The sequence below is a fragment of the Thamnophis sirtalis genome, unplaced genomic scaffold (assembly GCF_051295495.1).
Source record: "Thamnophis sirtalis isolate CommonGarterSnake01/CBP01778 unplaced genomic scaffold, rThaSir2_p1.2 scaffold_10, whole genome shotgun sequence".
In the NCBI taxonomy this organism is placed as follows: domain Eukaryota; kingdom Metazoa; phylum Chordata; class Lepidosauria; order Squamata; family Natricidae; genus Thamnophis; species Thamnophis sirtalis.
Window position 1 is genome coordinate 54,188,264 of NW_028261390.1, and position 19,427 is coordinate 54,207,690.

Below are 19,427 nucleotides of genomic sequence, written 5' to 3' on the forward strand. Positions count from 1 at the left end.
TCTGTGTGATGTAAATTAGTCTTATTTGTTCGGATACTGCCGACTCATGGTCTGGTTTTGTTCTGCTTGAATAGCTGGTAATAATCAGAAACAACCAGCCATTCTAATAGACTGAAACCAGACCATGACTCAGCAGTATCTGAATAAACAACACTAATTTACATCACACACACCTACAGATCCTTACAGATTAACAGAGTTGGAAAGGACCTTGTAGGTCATCTAGTCCAACTCCCTGCCCAAGCAGGAGAACCCTATACCGTTTATGATAAATGGCAGTCCAATCTCTTCTTGAAAGCTTCCAGTGATGAAGCTCCACAACTTCCAAAGGCAAGCTGTTCCATTGGTTGATTGTTCTCACTATCAGAAAATTTCTCCTTACTTCTAGCTTGAATCTCTCCTTGATCAGCTTCCTTCCATTATTCCTTGTCTATAAAAAGAGTTGAGACTCTAGAAAAAGTACAGAGAAGAGCAACCAGGATGATTAGGGGACTGGAGACTAAAACATATGAAGAACAGTTACAGGAACTGGTATGGCTAGTCTAGTGAAGAGAAGGACCAGGGCAGACATGATAGCAGTGTTCCAGTATTTGAGGGGCTGCCACAGAGAGGAGGGGGTCAAGCTATTTTCCAAAGCACCTGAAGGCCAGACAAGGAATAATGGAAGGAAGCTGATCAAGGAGAGATTCAAGCAAGAAGTAAGGAGGAATTTTCTGACAGTGAGAACAATCAACCAATGGAACAGAAGTTGCCTTTGGAAGTTGTGGGAGCTTCCTCACTGGAGACTTTCAAGAAGAGATTGGACTGCCACTTGTCAGAAATGGTGTACAGTCTCCTGCTTGAGTGTGTGTGTGTGTGTGTGTGTGTGTGTGTGTGTTTTGGACTAGATAACCTACAAGGTCCCTTCCAAGTCTGTTGATCTGTTAATATAGATCTGTTAATCATCAAAGATCCCACTATATTTAGTGAAATTCACTTTCACATAGGTATGGATTGAATGGTTAAAAAGGAAAGAAAGAAGAAATAAAAGCAGGGGTTGGAACCAAATGGGGGAATGAAATCTGCTGACAAAATAATCTAACTAAAGCTTTGCCAGTCCTACAAGGTAGATCAGACTAAGCAATCAAGGTAATCATCAGACAAATGGGGCTTGAGTCCATTCCCATAAAACTTACTTGAAAAAATGTCTAAGAAAAGCAATTTCTTGCATCACACAAAGACATAAGGTTCTGTTGCTATAATTTTACAATAAACGTATTCCTATCCTACATGGCATTGGTTTCTTGATCTGGTCTACCTTACAGGACTGACAATAAACAACGGTACATCTCTTTATGGCAGTTTCACTCCAGCATAAGAGCTTCCTCTTTTGGATATGTGTCCCATATGCCATTGAGTTTCCATTTCTACCCTTACATGTTGCTAACTGCCCACCTTCCTTCAGTTCCTGGCCTAGCCCTTCTTTTACTTCCAGAAATAGCTGATATTGTGGGTTCTGCATGTGACATCATACATATTCTCATGTCACTTAGATGGTAGTGTTGTCACAGCTACTTCCAAATGCCCTTGTCCAGCATAGTTGTAGAAATATGTTGTTTCCACACAATCTTGAGAGACCACCTGCTGCCAATTACCTCCTCTAGACCGATTAGATCCCACAGATTAGGCCTCCTCCAAATCCCATCCGCTGGCCAGTGTCGACTGGCGACTACCCGGAGGAGAGCCTTCTCTGTGGCTGCTCCGACCCTCTGGAACGAGCTCCCCGTGGAGATTCGAACCCTCACCACCCTCCAGGCCTTCCGCAAAGCCCTCAAAACCTGGTTGTTCCGACAGGCCTGGGGCTAAAGAGCTGTTGCCCCCGTCTCGAATGGTATGACTGTTGTGCGTTTTTAAATTATATATTGTTATGTTGTTGCTTTTAAATCTTTTGTCTGTATTCCCCTCCCCGGTTCGAGTTGTGAGCCGCCCTGAGTCCCCTTCGGGGGAAAAGGGCGACATATAAATTTAATAAATTGAATTGAATTGAATTGAATTGAATCTATTTCATATTGTCCTCATCAACCTTCAATTATCTTCACGTTTTCAGAAAATGTAATTGAAAATGCCAGCCAAAGATAAATTAAATGTTATCCCATTAAAGATTATTGAGACAAAACCAGAAGCAAGTTTGCTTAGAAAGGAACATGGCTACATTTTAAAACAAATTAAGCAAGGTTTTCAGGGCCTCAATTGTACTTTCAAAAAATATTTAAATTAAAACCCTTGAAAATAAGACAAAAATATGGTACATCTGAAACACATTACAACTTTGAGCTATCCTTATATTCTCTTCCTTACCCAATAGTAGGGATTTCATCTTCATTGACCAAGTCAGAAATAACAAAATGGTGCTTTGCGATCAGGAAACGATTAATTACTGACTCCCTAACCTGAAAAAAAAAAAAAAAGAAAAAAATTATTTTAAATCTGAAATTAGTCAATTGCTGTGCTGCTCACATTAACAAATACAGCTGTCCTTTTTTAAAAAAAACATTTTTATTTATTTTTGAACAAAAACAAACAAACATAAAAATAAAAAAGCCATCTTTCATTACAAATTGTAGAAAGTGTGTCAGTTGGTTACAGTATTTTCATGCATCTCTTCCATAGTCATCACCTGCTTTTTATATCAAATCACATATTTTAAATTCACATTTATTCATGTATATTGTCAATGCCTAAAGCGTTTCCATGACCACTATCAACTTGAGAAGGGGGGGGAAATGTCATGCATACTTTTGGCCAGAGTAAAAAGTCTCATATTTCTGTAACTGAGATGTGAATGCGCATGTCCAGAACCCTGCCGTAACGTCCTGTTGGAGAATGTGATTGATGACTTCAGGCAGAGGGGAGGGGACATAGGGTTAAAGTTCATATGCCATTAAGTGGGATTTAGTTACGGCTCCACAGAAGTCCATGCCAAGATGTTAGTCCTAATAAATGAATGGGGTTTTTTTGAACTTTGTCTCGAGGCTCGTAAATTAATTAGGTCAGCTCTTGGAAACTTCACATATATCATGATTATTATATCTCAACCTTAATTTGACTATAATTGTTTTACATCCTTTTATATATAATATTTAAAATCTAGAATAGGATTATATGTTAACATTCTAGTAAATCATCCTAAAACCATCCAATCACAATACATCTTTATCACATATTCTAGATAAACCTTTTAAACCTCCTCTCATATCCTCCATGTGTTGTTTATAAAAAAATTCATATTATCAAATTAATATATCTATATGTATTGTTATCATTATTAATCATTATTTAACTATAGCTATTGTCACCTCGTTTTATACATACTACTAGTAAACTAAATTTAGCTTAGTTTTTATTATACATTTTCATTGCATCAACCTGTATCTTTCCAGTAATAGTACAGTCTTATATCTCTTGCTATTTGTAGCATTAATATTGTAGTTACTTTCTTAATAAATCTTGTGTGAACCTCTCTTCGCAACATGTTGTTCCTTTTGTATCTCATAAAAGCTCGAAACCCAGCATCTGTTCTTTCCATCATCTTATCCTTGGTTATCACTGGTGCTTCTGTCATGATTTCTCTCCTTCTCTCCATCAATTTTTCTCTTTTTTCTTCTTCTGTGCTTTGAAGTCTGGGGTAGAGTTCCAATCTATCTGTCTCTCCTTTCCATATTCTGCTCTTGCCATTACCAACCACGCTCACTTTGTTGTCAGTATCCACAAATTTCTTATCTCTTTGCTCATTTTTTTCTTCCATTTTTTGAACTCTGTCCTCCACATTCTTCATTTGATAAACAGTTTTTCCATCAATTTTTCTGTTTTGTATTCCATATTCTCCCATCTCTTTTCAATTTTCTCTGTCACAACTAATAGATTTTGAATTTCAAACATAGTCATTTGCAATATTACAGTTTCTTTTTCCTGCTGCACCATTCTTCCAATTTTGCAGGCACTGCCACTACAGAATTCAAGGCTATTTTAATAAACTTCAAACAGGTTCATTTATTATCTTTCAAGTCAAAATGTTGTCTTCCCTCCAATAGCTAGTGATAGAACTCCCAAAAAGCACATGTATGAACAAGTTTTGTTCTTTCTACTATCACTCGCAGTAAACAAACTGAAAGAACTTTGACTCTCAAGTGATCAAAGAGAAATAAAAAACAATGTATCCAGCCTCCAGCCTCTAAGTGGCAGTGTAACTGCTTTTCCTCCTGTTGTTACAACCCTCTTTATAATCCTTCTTATTATCTTCTTTATATTCCAAGCTTAAGAAAGAAAAAACCCTTAAATGGAGATTAAAAACAATCCAATCAAGCATTATAAAAAAAAGGAAAATTTTAATCCATAGGCGTAAACATAAGTGAAAAAGAAGAAAAAATCAATCCATTCAGTTTAAAAAATAGGGAACCTTTGCAAAAATTCCATCCATGAAAAAAAAATAGAAACAGGATAACACACTAAGTTTCATGCAGATTAATTTCTCCGCTTACAGTCTTCTAGCTTCCATTTTAAATTAACTTAATTTTTTTTGGAGGGGGGGGTAGTCTCTTTTTCTAATAATAAAATTTCCTCACCAATTTGACACACTTTCCCTTTTTGCTTTCTTCCTGTTCTGGAGCTGTCCCAACTTCAGCAACTTCATTGGCTGCGTTTCTATCGCCAGAAAAAAAGACTATTCCTGGATCTTTCAGGGACTTTGCGGGGTATTTGTATTTGTATTTGGTTTATTTGTATGCCGCCCTTCTCCAGGAGGGACTCAGGGCGGCAAACAACTCAGAGGGGAAAGGGAACATAAACAACAGTACACATAATTAAAATACACAGGGGTGCCTGAGATCAGCAGGAGGTGCCCTTCTCAATCACTGTCTCTGCAGGATGGTTTAGGTCCAAATGGACCGTCCAGCGGCAGAAATATCGACTGCGATCTTGGAGCACCAAGATTGCACATCGTGACGTCGCTACATCAGCCCCTTTTGTTCTTTTTCTTAAAGACTGATTTTGGGATAAAACAATCAAGCCAAAAGTCTATAGGACTCATTCAGTCCTACCATTCTTTCATTTTAGATCGCACTTTCTAATTTTCTCTTAAAAACAGAAAATAATCATAAGCAGGTAAGACTTGGGTAGGGTGATGTACAAGAGCAATTAAAAAGGGCAGATTAGGCCAGTTTGCAGACTGACTAAGATACTGAAATTGGGAATGAATCTGGTGTGTAGTTTTTAAGGAAAAAAAATTTAATTTGCATATTTAGAAGTTGCAGAGATGTATCCAACTTGTAACAGCTTGTCCTTTCTTAATGGACTTTGTCAGATCCCTAAAAGTGATAGTGCCATTCAACTGGGAGGAGGGGAGCCTCAGAGTTAAATCATTAGCTACATCTGAAACAACTGAGTTTTACAACTTTACAACTGGTTTCCTGTCACCAGGAGACTGAAGGTCCCAACATCTCTGGAGGGATGTTTATGGTAGCCATGTGGGATATATAACTTTGATGTCTAACTAGAGATAGCCATGGGAACGTGTGTTTTATTGACTCCCAGAGCAGAAGAGTTAAGGAAGCATCTTCACACTTGTGTATTGGTCAGAATCTGCATTCAAACAAAGGGGAGGGGTCATTATCAGCTTAATCCCATTTGCATGGCCTAAAGGTTTTCAGATGCTGTTTTCCTTCTAATGGTTTCCATCCTGCTTGATTAAAGGTTCCTTTTGAAATAATCCGTTTCAAGAGTCTTTACTTTCTCAAGTTAGGAGAGGAGCCATTACAGACTTATTCTTTTTGTCCTCGAAGAGAAAATCCACACTGCTGTTCTTAGTCCATATATCTTGCATTAAAACAAAACAAGAAAAAACATGCTTGAGATGCAAAAGTGTTTTTATAATTTGGCCTTTAACTTCCCTGGTTTCCTTAGACCTCAGAATATGGTGACATAGGCAATGAAGTGGCAGAGATAATTTACAGGAAATATTTGCATTATTTATTTCTATTATAAATTAACATTGAATGTATTTTTAATATTTAGTAAAATGGTTTGATTCAATACACATCTTGTTGTTTTACAACTCATAAAGATTTATCACATATTTTGAGAGATATACACAAAATATTTCCAAATATTTTTACCTATTTATTAAATGTATACACCATCCATCTTGCCATCAATTATGATACTTCCAATTACTTAGGGTTATGATTAAGTCTAGAATTTTTCCAAAATATTTCCAAGTATATTTTGCATATGTATTTATTAACTACATTTAAAAACCCTACCTTTTCCATGTACTTTGCAACAATTGCTCTGTGGTCATCTGAATAATCCTTAGTATCAATGGCATCCTTCTTCTGCAATCTTTTCTCATAGTCCTGAAAAAGAGTCACCACCATGACTTATATCAATGAAAGCCCTTTAGACCTCTGTCTTTCAAAAACACATATTGTGTTGTCTTTTCTTCTCCTTCAGCTTTCTCCTGCCAGTAGGTATTAAAAAGCCATCAGAAGAAAATCAGTTCAGAAGAAAAACCAAAAGCTGCAAGCTCATCATCCCTTTCCCCTGCCAAGTAAAATAAAGTTTTTAGACATTCTACAGTAGCTTAAAAGGAGAAAAACTTAAGAACATCTTGAGCTCTGGGTTTAAAATGATTGAAAATGAGAATTAAGGACTTGGCTGGTGTTGGTTATTACCTTTAAAGCCCTACATGGCTTAGGACCAGCCTATCTACGAGACCGCCTACTGCCATACACCTCCCAACGGCCGATAAGATCCCACAGGGTGGGCCTCCTTCGGATACCATCAACCAGTCAGTGTCGGCTGGCGGGCCCCCGGAGGAGAGCCTTCTCTGTGGCTGCTCCGACCCTGTGGAATCAGCTACCCCCAGAGCTCTCGACCTTACCCACTCTCATGGCCTTCAGGAAAGCCGTTAAAACCTGGCTGTTCCGGCAGGCCTGGGGCTGTTGACCTTAGTGTTAAGGTCCAGCCCCGATTAGAATGTATGTGTGTTGTGAATTTTAAACTATTTTTTTTACTTATTTTGCTTTTCTGTTTTTCTTCTTTCGTTGTAAGCCGCCCGGAGTCCTCCGGGATTGGGCGGCCTATAAATTTAATAAATGAAATGAAATGAAATGACTCCAATATTGGAGATAATGCCTGAATTCATATCACAGGTTCAGCTGTAACTGTTATTAACTGGGACTATCCAATACATTTATCTATAAACATAGAACATATGAACATAAAATAACACTGTTGGATGGTATCTTAGAGGGTCCTCAAACTACAGCTTGCGGGCTGGATACCCCCCACTGAAACCATTAAACTGGCCCGCACAGGACCACGAGGCTGCCCCGCCCACATTGCCCACCCACCTGGGGGTCCACACCCTTCCGCCGAGCATAGGGTTTACTTTTGCGAGCTGGAAGTGGAAGGTAAGACAGAGAGCTACTGGAGACAAGGGGGAGGCCAAAACGCAGCCATTTTTGGCTGGCAGATGCTTCTGGGGGCTGGGAAGGCCAAAAAGGCCCAGCATTGCAGTCTGTGTGGCTTCCCTTTCACTAGGACCGCCCTCTCCCCACCCACATGGGAAAGTCACAGCCGGCAGCATTGCCAAACTCTGGAAGGAGATGCAAATGAGAAGGAGGCAAACAGGGAAGGTAGGAAGGAAGAAGAGAAGGAAGGAAGGAAGGAAGGAGAAAGAAAGAGAAGTTCTTTTTGTGGGGAGGCAGCAAAAGAAGCAGCATTCCTTAGCTGGAAAGCGGACAAAGGCAGAAAGTAAAGGTAAATTTCAGAGCCTGCAAACTGCGGCTTGCTGGAAAGGAAGGAAGCAAAAGGGGGCATTTGATCTCTCCCACTCTAGCTTCCCTGCTCAATTGCTAGCTTTTTTAGTTCAGAAGCAGCCACAGGGAGAGGAGGAGGGGGTTTCTCCATGTATTTTTAAAAGTGAAGTTTTTCTTCCTATTCTACTGCAAGTGTAGCTCTCCAGCTCTGGGAGCTTTGTTTCTGGTCTGGGAGAATTGTAAAGGTCCCTTCTCTGACTTTGGATTCGTCTTCTCTGTGTGCGTGTCAGAGGCGTGCAGTCAGAAGAGGCAGGGGAGGCAGAGCCTCACCATTGTCCTCATGAAAAGAAAAGAAAATGTAAAAGGAAAAAGGCTGAGCTAGTTGCTGCCATAGTCACAGTGGATGACTCTGCTTAGTGCTTCACTGTTTAAAAAAGCCTCTAAAAAATGACAGGAGGAGGCGGGAGAATGAGGTGCCTCATCTAGTCTGACTTTATGATCACTCCAGCAGAGCTAAGCAAGGAAGGGTTAAAAGCTGAAAATCCTGATGTAGATGAGGCACGTCATTCTCCTGCCTCCTCCTGTCGGCTTTTTTTTTGTCGGCTTTTTTAGAGGCTTTTTTAAACAGTTAAGCAGAGTCATCCACACGGTGACTCTGTCAGCAACTAGCTCAGCTTTCAGCTCTTGTCTTTTTCCTTTTACATTTTTTTTCTTTTCATGATGGCAGGCAAGAGCAGAGTTGAAATCCTCTCTGAAACAGCTGGAAAGGGTATGTGATTGCATGCAGAGCTATGTTGCTTTCACACACACACACACACACACACACACACACACACACACACCTGGATAAAAGTATATAAGCCCAGCTTCACTGATTACAAGTTTGAAAAGGCAATGTGGCTCCACCTGCAATCAAAGGGTCAGATTGGAAGGCAGCAGGGGAATGGGGGGGTGGCAGAGGAGCTGCTTTCAAGCCATTGGAAAATATATCCAATCCAACTTCTGTGCTTGTTTGAGATTGAGTGAGTGAGAGAGGGATCCAACTTCTCTGTGTGCATGTGTCTGTTTGAGAGAGGGGGGAGGGTGGGAGAGAGGGAGGAAGGGGGGGAGAAGAAAAAGAATGATGGAAAACTTTTTTGTAAAGGAGAAAAACAAATGCTGTCGCTTTAAATTGGAACTGAGCATGCCTGGCTGTGGAATTCTGGGAGTTGAAGTCCACAAGTCTAAAAAAGTGTGAAACCCGTTAGTGCCTCACCAGCCATAAACCTCACCGCACATCACTGGTGTGTGTGGTTGGTTAATTGGTTGCAAAGGTGAACATTCTGCTAAGGATCTTTCACAGTCTGACTTCCCTGCTTAATTGCTTTAATTCAGAAGCAGCAACCTGGGGGAGGTTTTTGTTGTTGTTGTTGTTGTTTCATAGCCTGTGTTCCCTGACCTAAATTGATTAGCTGTGTAATTATCAGAGTAAGCCTATTTAACTTAAGAGCTTTTCTTTTCTTTCTCTGTCACCCCTCCAATTCTAAATGCAACTTCAGGTGGACCTGTCCTTAGTTATCAAGGAGTCACTTTCTGATCAGTCCTCCTGATCTGGCCTCTTTTAGATTTAATTAGCATTAAGGTATTGCCTGTAACATTTACTTTATATATAATGTTTACCTTTTAAAGCAGATTGGTGTGTGAAAGAGAAAGCGCATTGGTGGGGGTTGTGTTTGGCTACAGACTATCTCAATGGGATTTATATAATTTGAAATCTGTTCATTTTAAATAAAGTAAGAAATGCAGATTAATATTGCTGGAAATAGTAATAAAAGATAATCCCATAAATTAAATGCATCAGAAATCAATTTAAAATACATAAAATAAAGATATAAGGTGCATTCGGAGAAATGCAATGCTAATGGATTTTATGTGATTCTCTTTCCCAAATCTTGGGTTTTTTAGTTGCAGTCTTAATTGGTGCAGTTCTCAGGCTGGTTTATTGTGTGGTCTTCTGAAACATATAATCAGGAGTTATTTTGAAGGAAATCCTGTTTGTTTTATCCTTTTTTTAATGGCCTATTTTAAGAAGCCTGAAACTGCTGTTGTACTGAAATTAGGCAAGTGGCAAGAAAGCGTGTGCTCTTTTTCCCTTGGGGGGAGTCTTATTAAATAAATAGATTCCTTGGGTTTCCTAAGGAAGTACAGCTTAGGAAGGACAAAGGCAAAATGAACTGCTAAATTGGCCATGCCCACCCAGTCACATGGCCACCTAGCCACGCCCATCCAGTCACATGGCCACCTAGCCACACCCACCTAGCCAGTCCAGACCCCCAACAGTCTGAAGGAGCGTGAATTGGCCCGTTTAAAAAGTTTGAGGACCCCTGGCCTGGGGTTTTCTTAAAAGAGGGAAGGGCTGGCTTGAGTTTCTTGGCACTGTTTTCTGTGGTTTCTGGTTCTGTGAGGTTTCTGGCACTGTACTTTATGCTAATACTTCCCACAATGCCTTGATGGTTTTTATTCCAGTGGCTTTGTCTTAGGTTTAAGGAAAAAACTGGTTTCATCTGCAGTCTTTTGGGGGGAAACTTTTAAAAAGTTTGAGGACCCCTGCCTTAGAGGTTTTCTACTCCAAACCCTGCTTGAGCTGGTGATCCTATACCATTTTGGACAAATGCTTGTGCAATGTCTTCTTGAAAACCTCCAGTGATGGAGAACCACCAACTTCTGGAGGCAAGCTGTTATGTGTCTCTTTTATGATCTTTCACTTATTAATTCTTGTCCTACCTTGGGTGCTTTGGAAAATAGGTCTTTATTCTCTGTGACAGCCCCTCAAGTACTGAAACACTGTTATCATATGAATCCTAGTCCTTCTCTTTGTTAGACTTCAAGGACCCAGTTCCTGCAACCAGTTCATCATACAATTTATTTTCCAGTACCATAACCATCTTTATTTCTCTTCTCTGCACTCTTTCTAGAGTCTTAACATCTTCTATTAAATGGGAAGATTTGAAGGGTTTGGCAAGTTAAAGATTTAATATTTTCTTTTTCTACCCTTATCTCCCACTTCATTTTTTTTAAAGTATGCATAAAACTATTTAGTAAAACACAACACCATTTAGACACCAGTCCACTGTAAGGCCCTGTCCTATCTAGCTCTGGAAGAGTTTTATTCAAAAATTTGCTCATTCCAAGCTTGGAAGTTTTGTGATTAAAATAATATCATAAGTTTTCTTTGCAAATTTTCTAAAATTGTTAAATTAAAGTTGCAGTGATCTCAAAAAAACTGAAACTAAGATGGGAAGTTTTGTTGTCAATAAATTCTAATAACAATTTTTAGAATGATTTCTTACCTGCAAAAATTTTTCACTGATCTCTCTTTCCAATAAAGGAACAAATTTATAATTTTGAAATTCAGCTACTTCATTCTTTCTGAGCTCAAGAAGCCAAAATCTTTTGGACATATTAAATTCCTCATCAGAAACAAAATTAAATTCTTGCTGCAATTGCTCCAGTCGAAGGAAATCTGGGATGGAAGAATCACCACATGGAGTAATCTGAAAAACAAAAAGGCTTATATACTTAAAGAAAAGTGTAAGTAGGTTTTTTAGTTGTGTATATGTATGTATGTGTATATTCACACACACAGTGATTCTGTGAGCAACGTGACAAAGAATAGATTAGTTGGAGGGGAGTAGAGTGGAGTAGAGTATCACGGCATGGTGTGGCATAGACTAGAACAGAACAGAACATTCTTTGGTGGCCAAGTACAACTAAAGCAACTAAAGCAACAATTGGCAGCCAGACTGCATTGAAGAATTGAGTTAATGACATTTGGCAGTCAAACATCTTTGTAGAACTCCTGGCTCTCTAAATACATGGCAATGGCTAAACAAAATGACATTGATCAACTCTGAACTGCATCCGTACCCAACATGGTATCTACCAGGACTCATTGTTTAAGTGGGGTCTTGTCTCTACCCCTCAGTGTGGCTGTGCTCCTCGACAAAATATCCATCACATTGTGTCCAAAAGTCCATCAAAAGCTTACATCGGCCCAATGTCTGATTTTTTCAACATAGACCACCCTGTTCTTGAATGGCAGGGTGGATTGGACGTTAATATTTGAACTACTATAAGTCCATGTATTTGCCATACACTAAATAAATAAATAACCTGGCTAAATGAGTCAATTGATTATAGCAGCCTGCATATCCCAGGGTTTCAGATACCGAGGGCAGACAGAATTGCAGAAACATCCAGTAAAAAGAAGGGAGGGGATCTCTACTTGTATATCAACAAGTGATGGTGCTAAAATGTAAGTACACTAAAGAAATTATGTGATGTGGACTTAGAGACGTTAATTATCAACTGAAAATCATTTTATTCTCCATGAGTGTTTTCCTCATTTCTACTATTTGCAGCGAATGTTCCTACACAAGCTTGCATAAACAATGCATTACAAACTAGAATTGACCCAGTGGTGGGTTTCTACCAGTCTGCACCGGTTCATGCGAACCAGTTGGTCGGTGGACCCGGAAGTAAGTAACTTTCGGGAACGCTGGCATCGGCCCTGTCGCTTGATATCGCCCTTGCCGTCCTGTACCAGCTTGCTTGCTCCCCCACCTGTCCCCACTAAATTAGGCTAGCCCAGCCCGACGCTCATTGATTGGCTGGAGACTGGAGTCCAGCCAATCAGTGAGCGGGCTGGAGGCGACCTGTTTAAAAGCGAGGCGCCAACGGCCAACATTCCTCTCAGTGAGGAAACCAGTGATCCTTCCTCTGTAAGTAGCTGTCTTTATTGCAGGGTGTGATCTGTGCTGGGTTCATCCTTGAGATAGTAAAGTCTTGCTTTCTGTGTCTCTCCTTTGTGCAGGTTATTGGAGCAAGGTGGTGAGGTGGTGGTGCAGAAGACCAGCAAGGCAGTAATCTTCCCTCTGTAAGTAGCTGTCTTTATTGTTTTGTGTGCTGGTTTCATCCCAATTATGGCAATGAAGAGTTCATTTCTGTGTCTCTTCTTTGTGCAGCCCATTCACTGAAGTCAGTGATACTGAAGACTGGCAAGAACAGTAATCTTTCTGCTGTAAGTAGCTCTTTTATTGTTTTTGTACTTATTTTAATACTATTGTAGTTCATCCATTGGGGCAAAGAATTCAGTGACATCAACTTGGCCACTCCCACCCAGTCACATGGGCAGCAGGCCACTCCCACCTGGTCACATGGCCAGCAAGCCACTCCCACAAAGAAGGCCACACCCACAGAGTAGGTTCTAGGGAGTGGGCGGCATACAAATCTTATTAAAGTTGCAAAGTTTCAAAGTTTTGAAACCCACCACTGCTGTATACCAATGTTCGTAATAAGAGGGACCAACAGGGAGAGGTTGAAGTTCTAGTACATGAAGGGAAATACAATATGGGAGTATTGATGAGATGGATCCCATGATTGGAACACACAATTAGGATATAAATTGATTGAAACACACAGCTAGGATATAAATTGTTCAAACGAAACACACCTAACAAAAGAGGAGCTGGAATTGCATTACATGTAAAAAAATCACTACACTTTTACAGAAATAAACAATAAAGCTAACCCCCTGGATCCTTGTTCAACTTATCTTCTAATTTCTAACTTGAGGTTATTAGATGTTTTAGCAATATCATAACAAGTCCTCTGGAAGAAGGAAGAAAACAACAATGGTAAATCATACCAGTAACCTCCAGGGATGGAATCAGTGACCTATCTGGGCCTGCCTTTGTGCGTGACCCGACAAAAGCGTGAACATCATAAGCGTGCCGACAACACCGCGGCACTAAAACCGTGATGTCAAAAGCGCGCCGACAGAAGCGCGATTTAATTTAAGGTAAGATTTACATTTAGGTTTAGGGTTAGGTTTAGGGTTAGGTTTAGGGTTGGGTTTAGGGTTAGGTTTAGGGTTAGGTTTAGGGTTAGGTTTAGGGTTACATAACAGCGCGCTTCTGTCGGCGCGCTTTTGTCGGCGCGCTTTAGGGCTAATTAGTCGCTCATTCATCGCGCGGTTTTGTCACCGCGGTTTAGACACCGCGGTTTAGTCAGGCGCGCTTTTGTTGTGCGCGCATTTGTGGTGGAACCGCCTTTGTGTTCCAACTTTAGAATTTGCATCTGTGTTACAGAATAAAGAATTAGGGTCAAAGCCCAGACCCATTTTCTAATGAAACATTCAATGCATCCAAGACAACCATCTGTGCACACGTGTAAGGAATATGCCAAAAGGAAGAATCACCTGCCTATTAATTATAATAACCTGCATCACTAACTTTTCAGCTGAGGCTTGGGGAAAATGTAGGATAAAAATATCTGGAAGTTCAGCATCATGAATGATAGAAAGTTCTTACTTTTAAAAACTGCATCAGGGCTGCGTTGCTTGGATCGTTAGGATCAAGTTTTGTTTCAGTCACCCACTTGGCTAACTTCTTCATGTCAGTTAATCCAGATGTGCCAATTGATGTAATAGCATCCACTTTTTTTAAGGACCTGAAATTTTGACATAAGAGTAAAAACAATTGGTTAAAATAAGTCTTCCAAATATTTTGGAAGAAAGAAAAAGAAATGAAAGAATCTCTATGTTGGTGATCCTAGTTACGGATTGTCAATTTTGTATAAGTTCATTAATTTGCCGTTTCAAATAAAATTTACACACAGCTTTACAATCACATCACATCATTTCACAAGACTCACTACTGTTGAAGATGTGTATTCTTTAACAAGCTCATGGTAAGTTAATAAAGAGAAAATAAATCTGAAGTATTTTTATTCAATGAAATATCATTGTACTTTAAATAATACACAATGCCAGTACGGAGTAGTTCAAGAGTCAATAATGGTCAGCTGATACATGCATACAAAACTTAAAATATAATTCAACATCTGGCTAAAACAATGATTCCAAAAATTATGAAGCCTGACAGAGGTTTTTTTTTTTCTCTCCCTAGGAAAGAAAGGGCTTATGGAGGACGTTGAATTGAACTCTGTTGAAGTTGACTACCTTGAAAGAGCAGAGTTCTTCTGTGACACCGGAGGAACCAGTGGTATCCCATTTGCTCCAACTGCCCAGGACACACTGCATGACACTTTACCAGAAGTCATTAAAATCATATTATTACTACCATCTGCTTCAAATGAAAATGGAACCCCTGCAAGAAGAAGTCAAAAAGTTCTGCTCAGATCTGACAAATCAACCACGGTTTGTGTTCTTTTGAACCAATAAAAATATTTGGTTTGCATAGTCTTTAATGCTATTGTATTTTTCCTTAGAGCAGTGGTTCCCAAACTTGGCAACTTTAAGATTTGTGGACTTCAATTCCCAGAATTCTGCTCTGCTGGCTGGAGAATTCTGGGAGTTGAAGTCCACAAGTCTTAAAGTTGCCAAGTTTGGGAACCACTGCCTTAGAGGGAGGGAGGGAGGGAGGGAGGGAGGGAGGGAGGGAGGGACGGAGGAAGGAAGGAAGGAAGGAAGGAAGGAAGGAAGGAAGGAAGGAAGGAAGGAAGGAAGGAAGGAGGGAAGGAAGGAAACCAGTTTTCAGCAAGTTTTGGAGGGTTCGCCCACAAAACCGCGCTCGACTAAACCACGCCCGACTAAACCACGTCGCTGATGTCATCAACAGGGCGACAACAGCATGGAGACAGAAGCACGCTGTAAACCCTAAACCTAAAATTAACCCCTAAACCTAAACCTAACCCCCCTAAACCTAATCCTAAACCTAACCCTAACCCTAACCCTTAACCTAACCCTAACCCTAACCCTAACCCTTAACCTAACCCTAAACCTAACCCTTAACCTAACCCTAAACCTAACCCTAACCCTTAACCTAACTAACCCTAAACCTAACCCTTACCTTAAGTTGAATCGGCTTGCTTTCAAAGCGCTATTTAAAGTGCCCTTCTTTCTCTGCGCTGGCTGTTGTCGCCCTGTTGATGACGTCAGAAACGTGGTTTAATTGGGCGTGGTTTAGTCGAACACGGTTTTGACGGGTCACGGTTTTGGAGAGCTATCAAAGGTGGTTGTGAAGCTGAACACCTCAAGTTGCCTACGAGATGACAGTTAAGTCTATGGACATACTGTATAAGTATTTGAACTTAGCACTAAAGCCATACTCTGTCAACTATGTTAGCTGGTTTACAATCTTCTGAACATGAACAAATAAGAAACGGAACAATCTCTGTACCACTGCCCACTCCTTCATGGTCCAGTGTTACACAATGGTCACTGCTGAATTCAATTTCTTCTATTGGAGCTCTTCCTGTCAGGACAGTCGTCTCCGGGATAGGCACAAATACTTCCATTAACAAGTTAGCACTGCCATGTCCAATTGTTTCATAAACCTGTAATAAAGGGAAGAAAGTATTCCAAACCCTAATCACTTTGAGTGCTTGGTAATTATATTTAATTTACATCCTTTTTTCAAATATATTCTCATGGCCATTAATAAGTACATGCATTTCAAGAGACTGGAGAAGGATGGCATAAGTTAGAATTGCTTGTCTCTCATTATGTATCATAATATCAGGGCTACACTGTAAAAATATGCTCTAGCTTGGGATATACTAGAATGGTAATTGGATGGGCTCCCTTTCCCTGATAAGTGAAAGCAGAGAAAGTGATTCTCGTCTGAAAATCCAGCTCTTGAGATGCAAAAGCCACTAGATCATGGACTCCAAAATCAGCAACTGTGGAGGAAACGCCAGCGGTTCAAAGGAATGCTATTAAATTAACAGGAAAGTATTGACATTTATGCTTTACAAACTCTTTACCATTGCATATATATAACTAGTTGGGGTGAAAGTTTTGAAGAATTTTGTTGGAAATAGATAGTGGTTCAAACTGCCATCGAAGTAGTGTAGAAGTACAAAAAAAATAAAAATAAAAGCAAGAAAAATTGAGCATGCCATCTATATCCCATACAAGAAAGTGAGGTTAGCCTTGTCCATGAACAGAATTTCACTATGAAAAGAACCTTCTATCATTCAAATCCATGGATAAAATAAATTACTCAAGTTCCTCTGTGGAAACTAAATCTAAACGAGTGAAGTTAGGATTTCTTCAGAACTCTTGACATAGATAAGAATCGTGACCCGACAAATGCGTGCACGACAAAAGCACGCTGACAAAACTACGGCGAAAAACCGTGAGGTCATACAAGCGCCCACAACAAAACGGCGACAAAACCGTGCCCACCAAAGCGTGATTTCAGTTAAGGGAAGGGTTAGGTTCAGGGTTAGGTTCAGGGTTAGGTTTAGGATTAGGTTCAGGGTTAGGGTTAGGTTTAGGTTTAGGGTTAGGTTTAGAACTCGCGGTTATTACTTGTTTGTTGAAGGTGCGCTTTTGTCGGCGCGCTGTTGTTGGTGCGCTTCTGCGCTCATTCGTTGGTGTGATTTAGAACTCGCGGTTTTCTCGCCGCGGTTTCGTCGGCACGGTTTTGTTGAGCGTGCATTTGTCGGTGAACTGATAAGAATATTTACATTCTACTGTTTCTCTATGTGTTTAACACAATAACTTACCTGCAATTTTAAACTCTCTGGCCAGTTGAATATTTGCACATTAAAAATCTGTCCAACATGAATTCTAAAGTCTGAGCTCATCTGTCGAGAAACTGTTCTAGACACCTCTTTGGAATTCAAAAGAATTTTTAAGAAGATAGACCTTTTCTTCACATCTTCACGTCTTGCAACTTCAGTTCTACAAACAGGTTAACAACAAGTAAATAAAACATGTATAATAATAAAGAAGAGAAGAGAAAGAATTAAGATAACAAAATAGAAATATAATGATTGTGCCAAAAGAAAGCAAAAGTAGAACCAATAGTAAGAGGCACCTTGAGTGTAAAAAACAAAACAACTGGAACACCATTTGAACACTATAAACACCCCAGACAACATAAAGATCAATCAATTGCAAAAGACAGTTTTATTCGGAACAGCTTAGATCCTGCGACAATTTAACACTATCAAACATGAACACCTGCTTATCTCATGTCCTTGGAAAAGACTTGACAGGTGGAAAAAATTGCCAAATCCTGTCTAAACAACTGACTGACTGCATGACCAATCAAAATAATTTATTCATTTTATATATTGCTTAACTTCCATCAAGTCCGGACAGTCTTGTCTTTGAGATGTTTCATAGGGTTTTGATAACTAAAACATGCGTTTAAAATAAGATAATCTTCACTCTATGCAGTGTGTGCAATCCATTTTTCACATCTTTAACCCCGAACCCCCCCCCCACAAAATTATAAAAGTTCTAAAGCACAGGCTCTTTCCCCAAAATAAAATTACACATCGTTACCTTTTAATTAACTGCTTTTAATTGTGACTATATTCTAGTGATACTTTGATGTTATGCTAATTCGGCTCACCTAGGACAAGCCTCATTCGGAGTGATGCTCCCCACCAAGCTTAATTCAGGGATTAGAATGGGTTCTCCAGGCTGCCTTCTGTTCTCAGCAGCTTTTCTGCGAACTTGCAACTCCACCTGCTGTTGGTCAATTGGGGGAGGTGGAAGAGGTTTCAAAGGTTCCTCCATTTGCTCAGATTCTTCATCTTCCAAGTGTTGACTTGATTTCTTCTTTTGTTTCTTTTGGTTTTTCTATAAGGGTGAAAAGATGTATTTGTTTTTGGTGGATCTCTCATGCATGGGTTTTGCTGGACTGACCATTTTTTCCTCTAATTTGATAAATGAATGTGATAAATAATTCAATTGGTGGCTGGATGTTACTAATTTTTACTACAGTTATTCTATTATTAGAAGTTTACTTGTTTTTTTTAATCTTAGAATTTAGATAAATTCCTACAAATAAACAGGACTTTAACGGGACTTTATCCTTTAAAATGGCTTAATGTCGATGGAGATTCTCAATCATCCAGAACATGGTTGTCCCAAAGGTGCTTTCTTTTCCAAAAGGCAACTGGATTTCTTGGGTTTTTCTCTGAAAATGTTTCACTTCTCATCAAGAAGAAGGGACCTGAAGAAGCTTCATAGATGAGAAGCAAAACATTTTCAAAGTAAAAAACAAGAAAGTCCAGTTGCCTTTCGGAAAGGCACCTTTGGGTTTAAAGTGGCTTCAATGTAGAACACCATTATTTTTTAGATATACAGTATATTCTGCTTTTCTTTCAGAAGCTGAAGAAAAATATACAAAGCACTTTTATTTTTTTAGATTGCTATAATTCTCTTAGAAAGACTGGGCTTTTTTATTTATTTTTCTCTCTCAATATATTTTAGACTGTGTTTGTTAAAAATCTATACCATGTACGGGCTCTGGGAAGTCGGGGGGGAGGGGGTTGGGGGGTTGGGGAGGAGGGTGGGGGAGGGAGGGATATATACTAGGTTAGATTTCAATGTAATGTGACTTCACATGTATACTGTTTTTCTATAATTTCTCTGTAAAAATAGGATAAGTTAAGTACACTGACATATAGTGGAAATACACCAAGGGGAGGAGGAGTGGAATAGAAGAAAGACGGGTAGAGAGGGACGGGAGAGAGGATGGGAGGGAGGGTGAGAAGGAAGGGAGGGAGTGGATCGGGAGAGAGGAGTGGTAGAGGGGGAGGGGAAGTAGGGTAGAGGGGGATGATGGAGGGAAGATAGAAAGTTGGAGGGGGGTGGAAGAAAGATGG

The 19,427-nt window shown here is 39.8% G+C and overlaps 1 protein-coding gene across 3 annotated transcripts in view; it reads right to left on the reverse strand.

The window, feature by feature from the left end:
* The window catches only part of CC2D2A (coiled-coil and C2 domain containing 2A), a 93,182-nt gene that overhangs the window by 33,691 nt on the left and 40,064 nt on the right, over positions 1-19,427 (reverse strand). For all 3 annotated transcript variants that reach the window (XM_087724630.1, XM_087724631.1, XM_087724629.1), the window contains 8 exons: positions 18,167-18,396; positions 17,310-17,487; positions 15,977-16,133; positions 14,797-14,944; positions 14,147-14,285; positions 11,126-11,329; positions 6,297-6,389; positions 2,338-2,429 (listed from right to left, as the gene is read on the reverse strand). In XM_087724630.1, the coding sequence (XP_087580756.1) occupies positions 2,338-2,429; positions 6,297-6,389; positions 11,126-11,329; positions 14,147-14,285; positions 14,797-14,944; positions 15,977-16,133; positions 17,310-17,487; positions 18,167-18,396 (1,241 nt within the window). The remainder of the gene's footprint in view (positions 1-2,337; positions 2,430-6,296; positions 6,390-11,125; positions 11,330-14,146; positions 14,286-14,796; positions 14,945-15,976; positions 16,134-17,309; positions 17,488-18,166; positions 18,397-19,427) is intronic.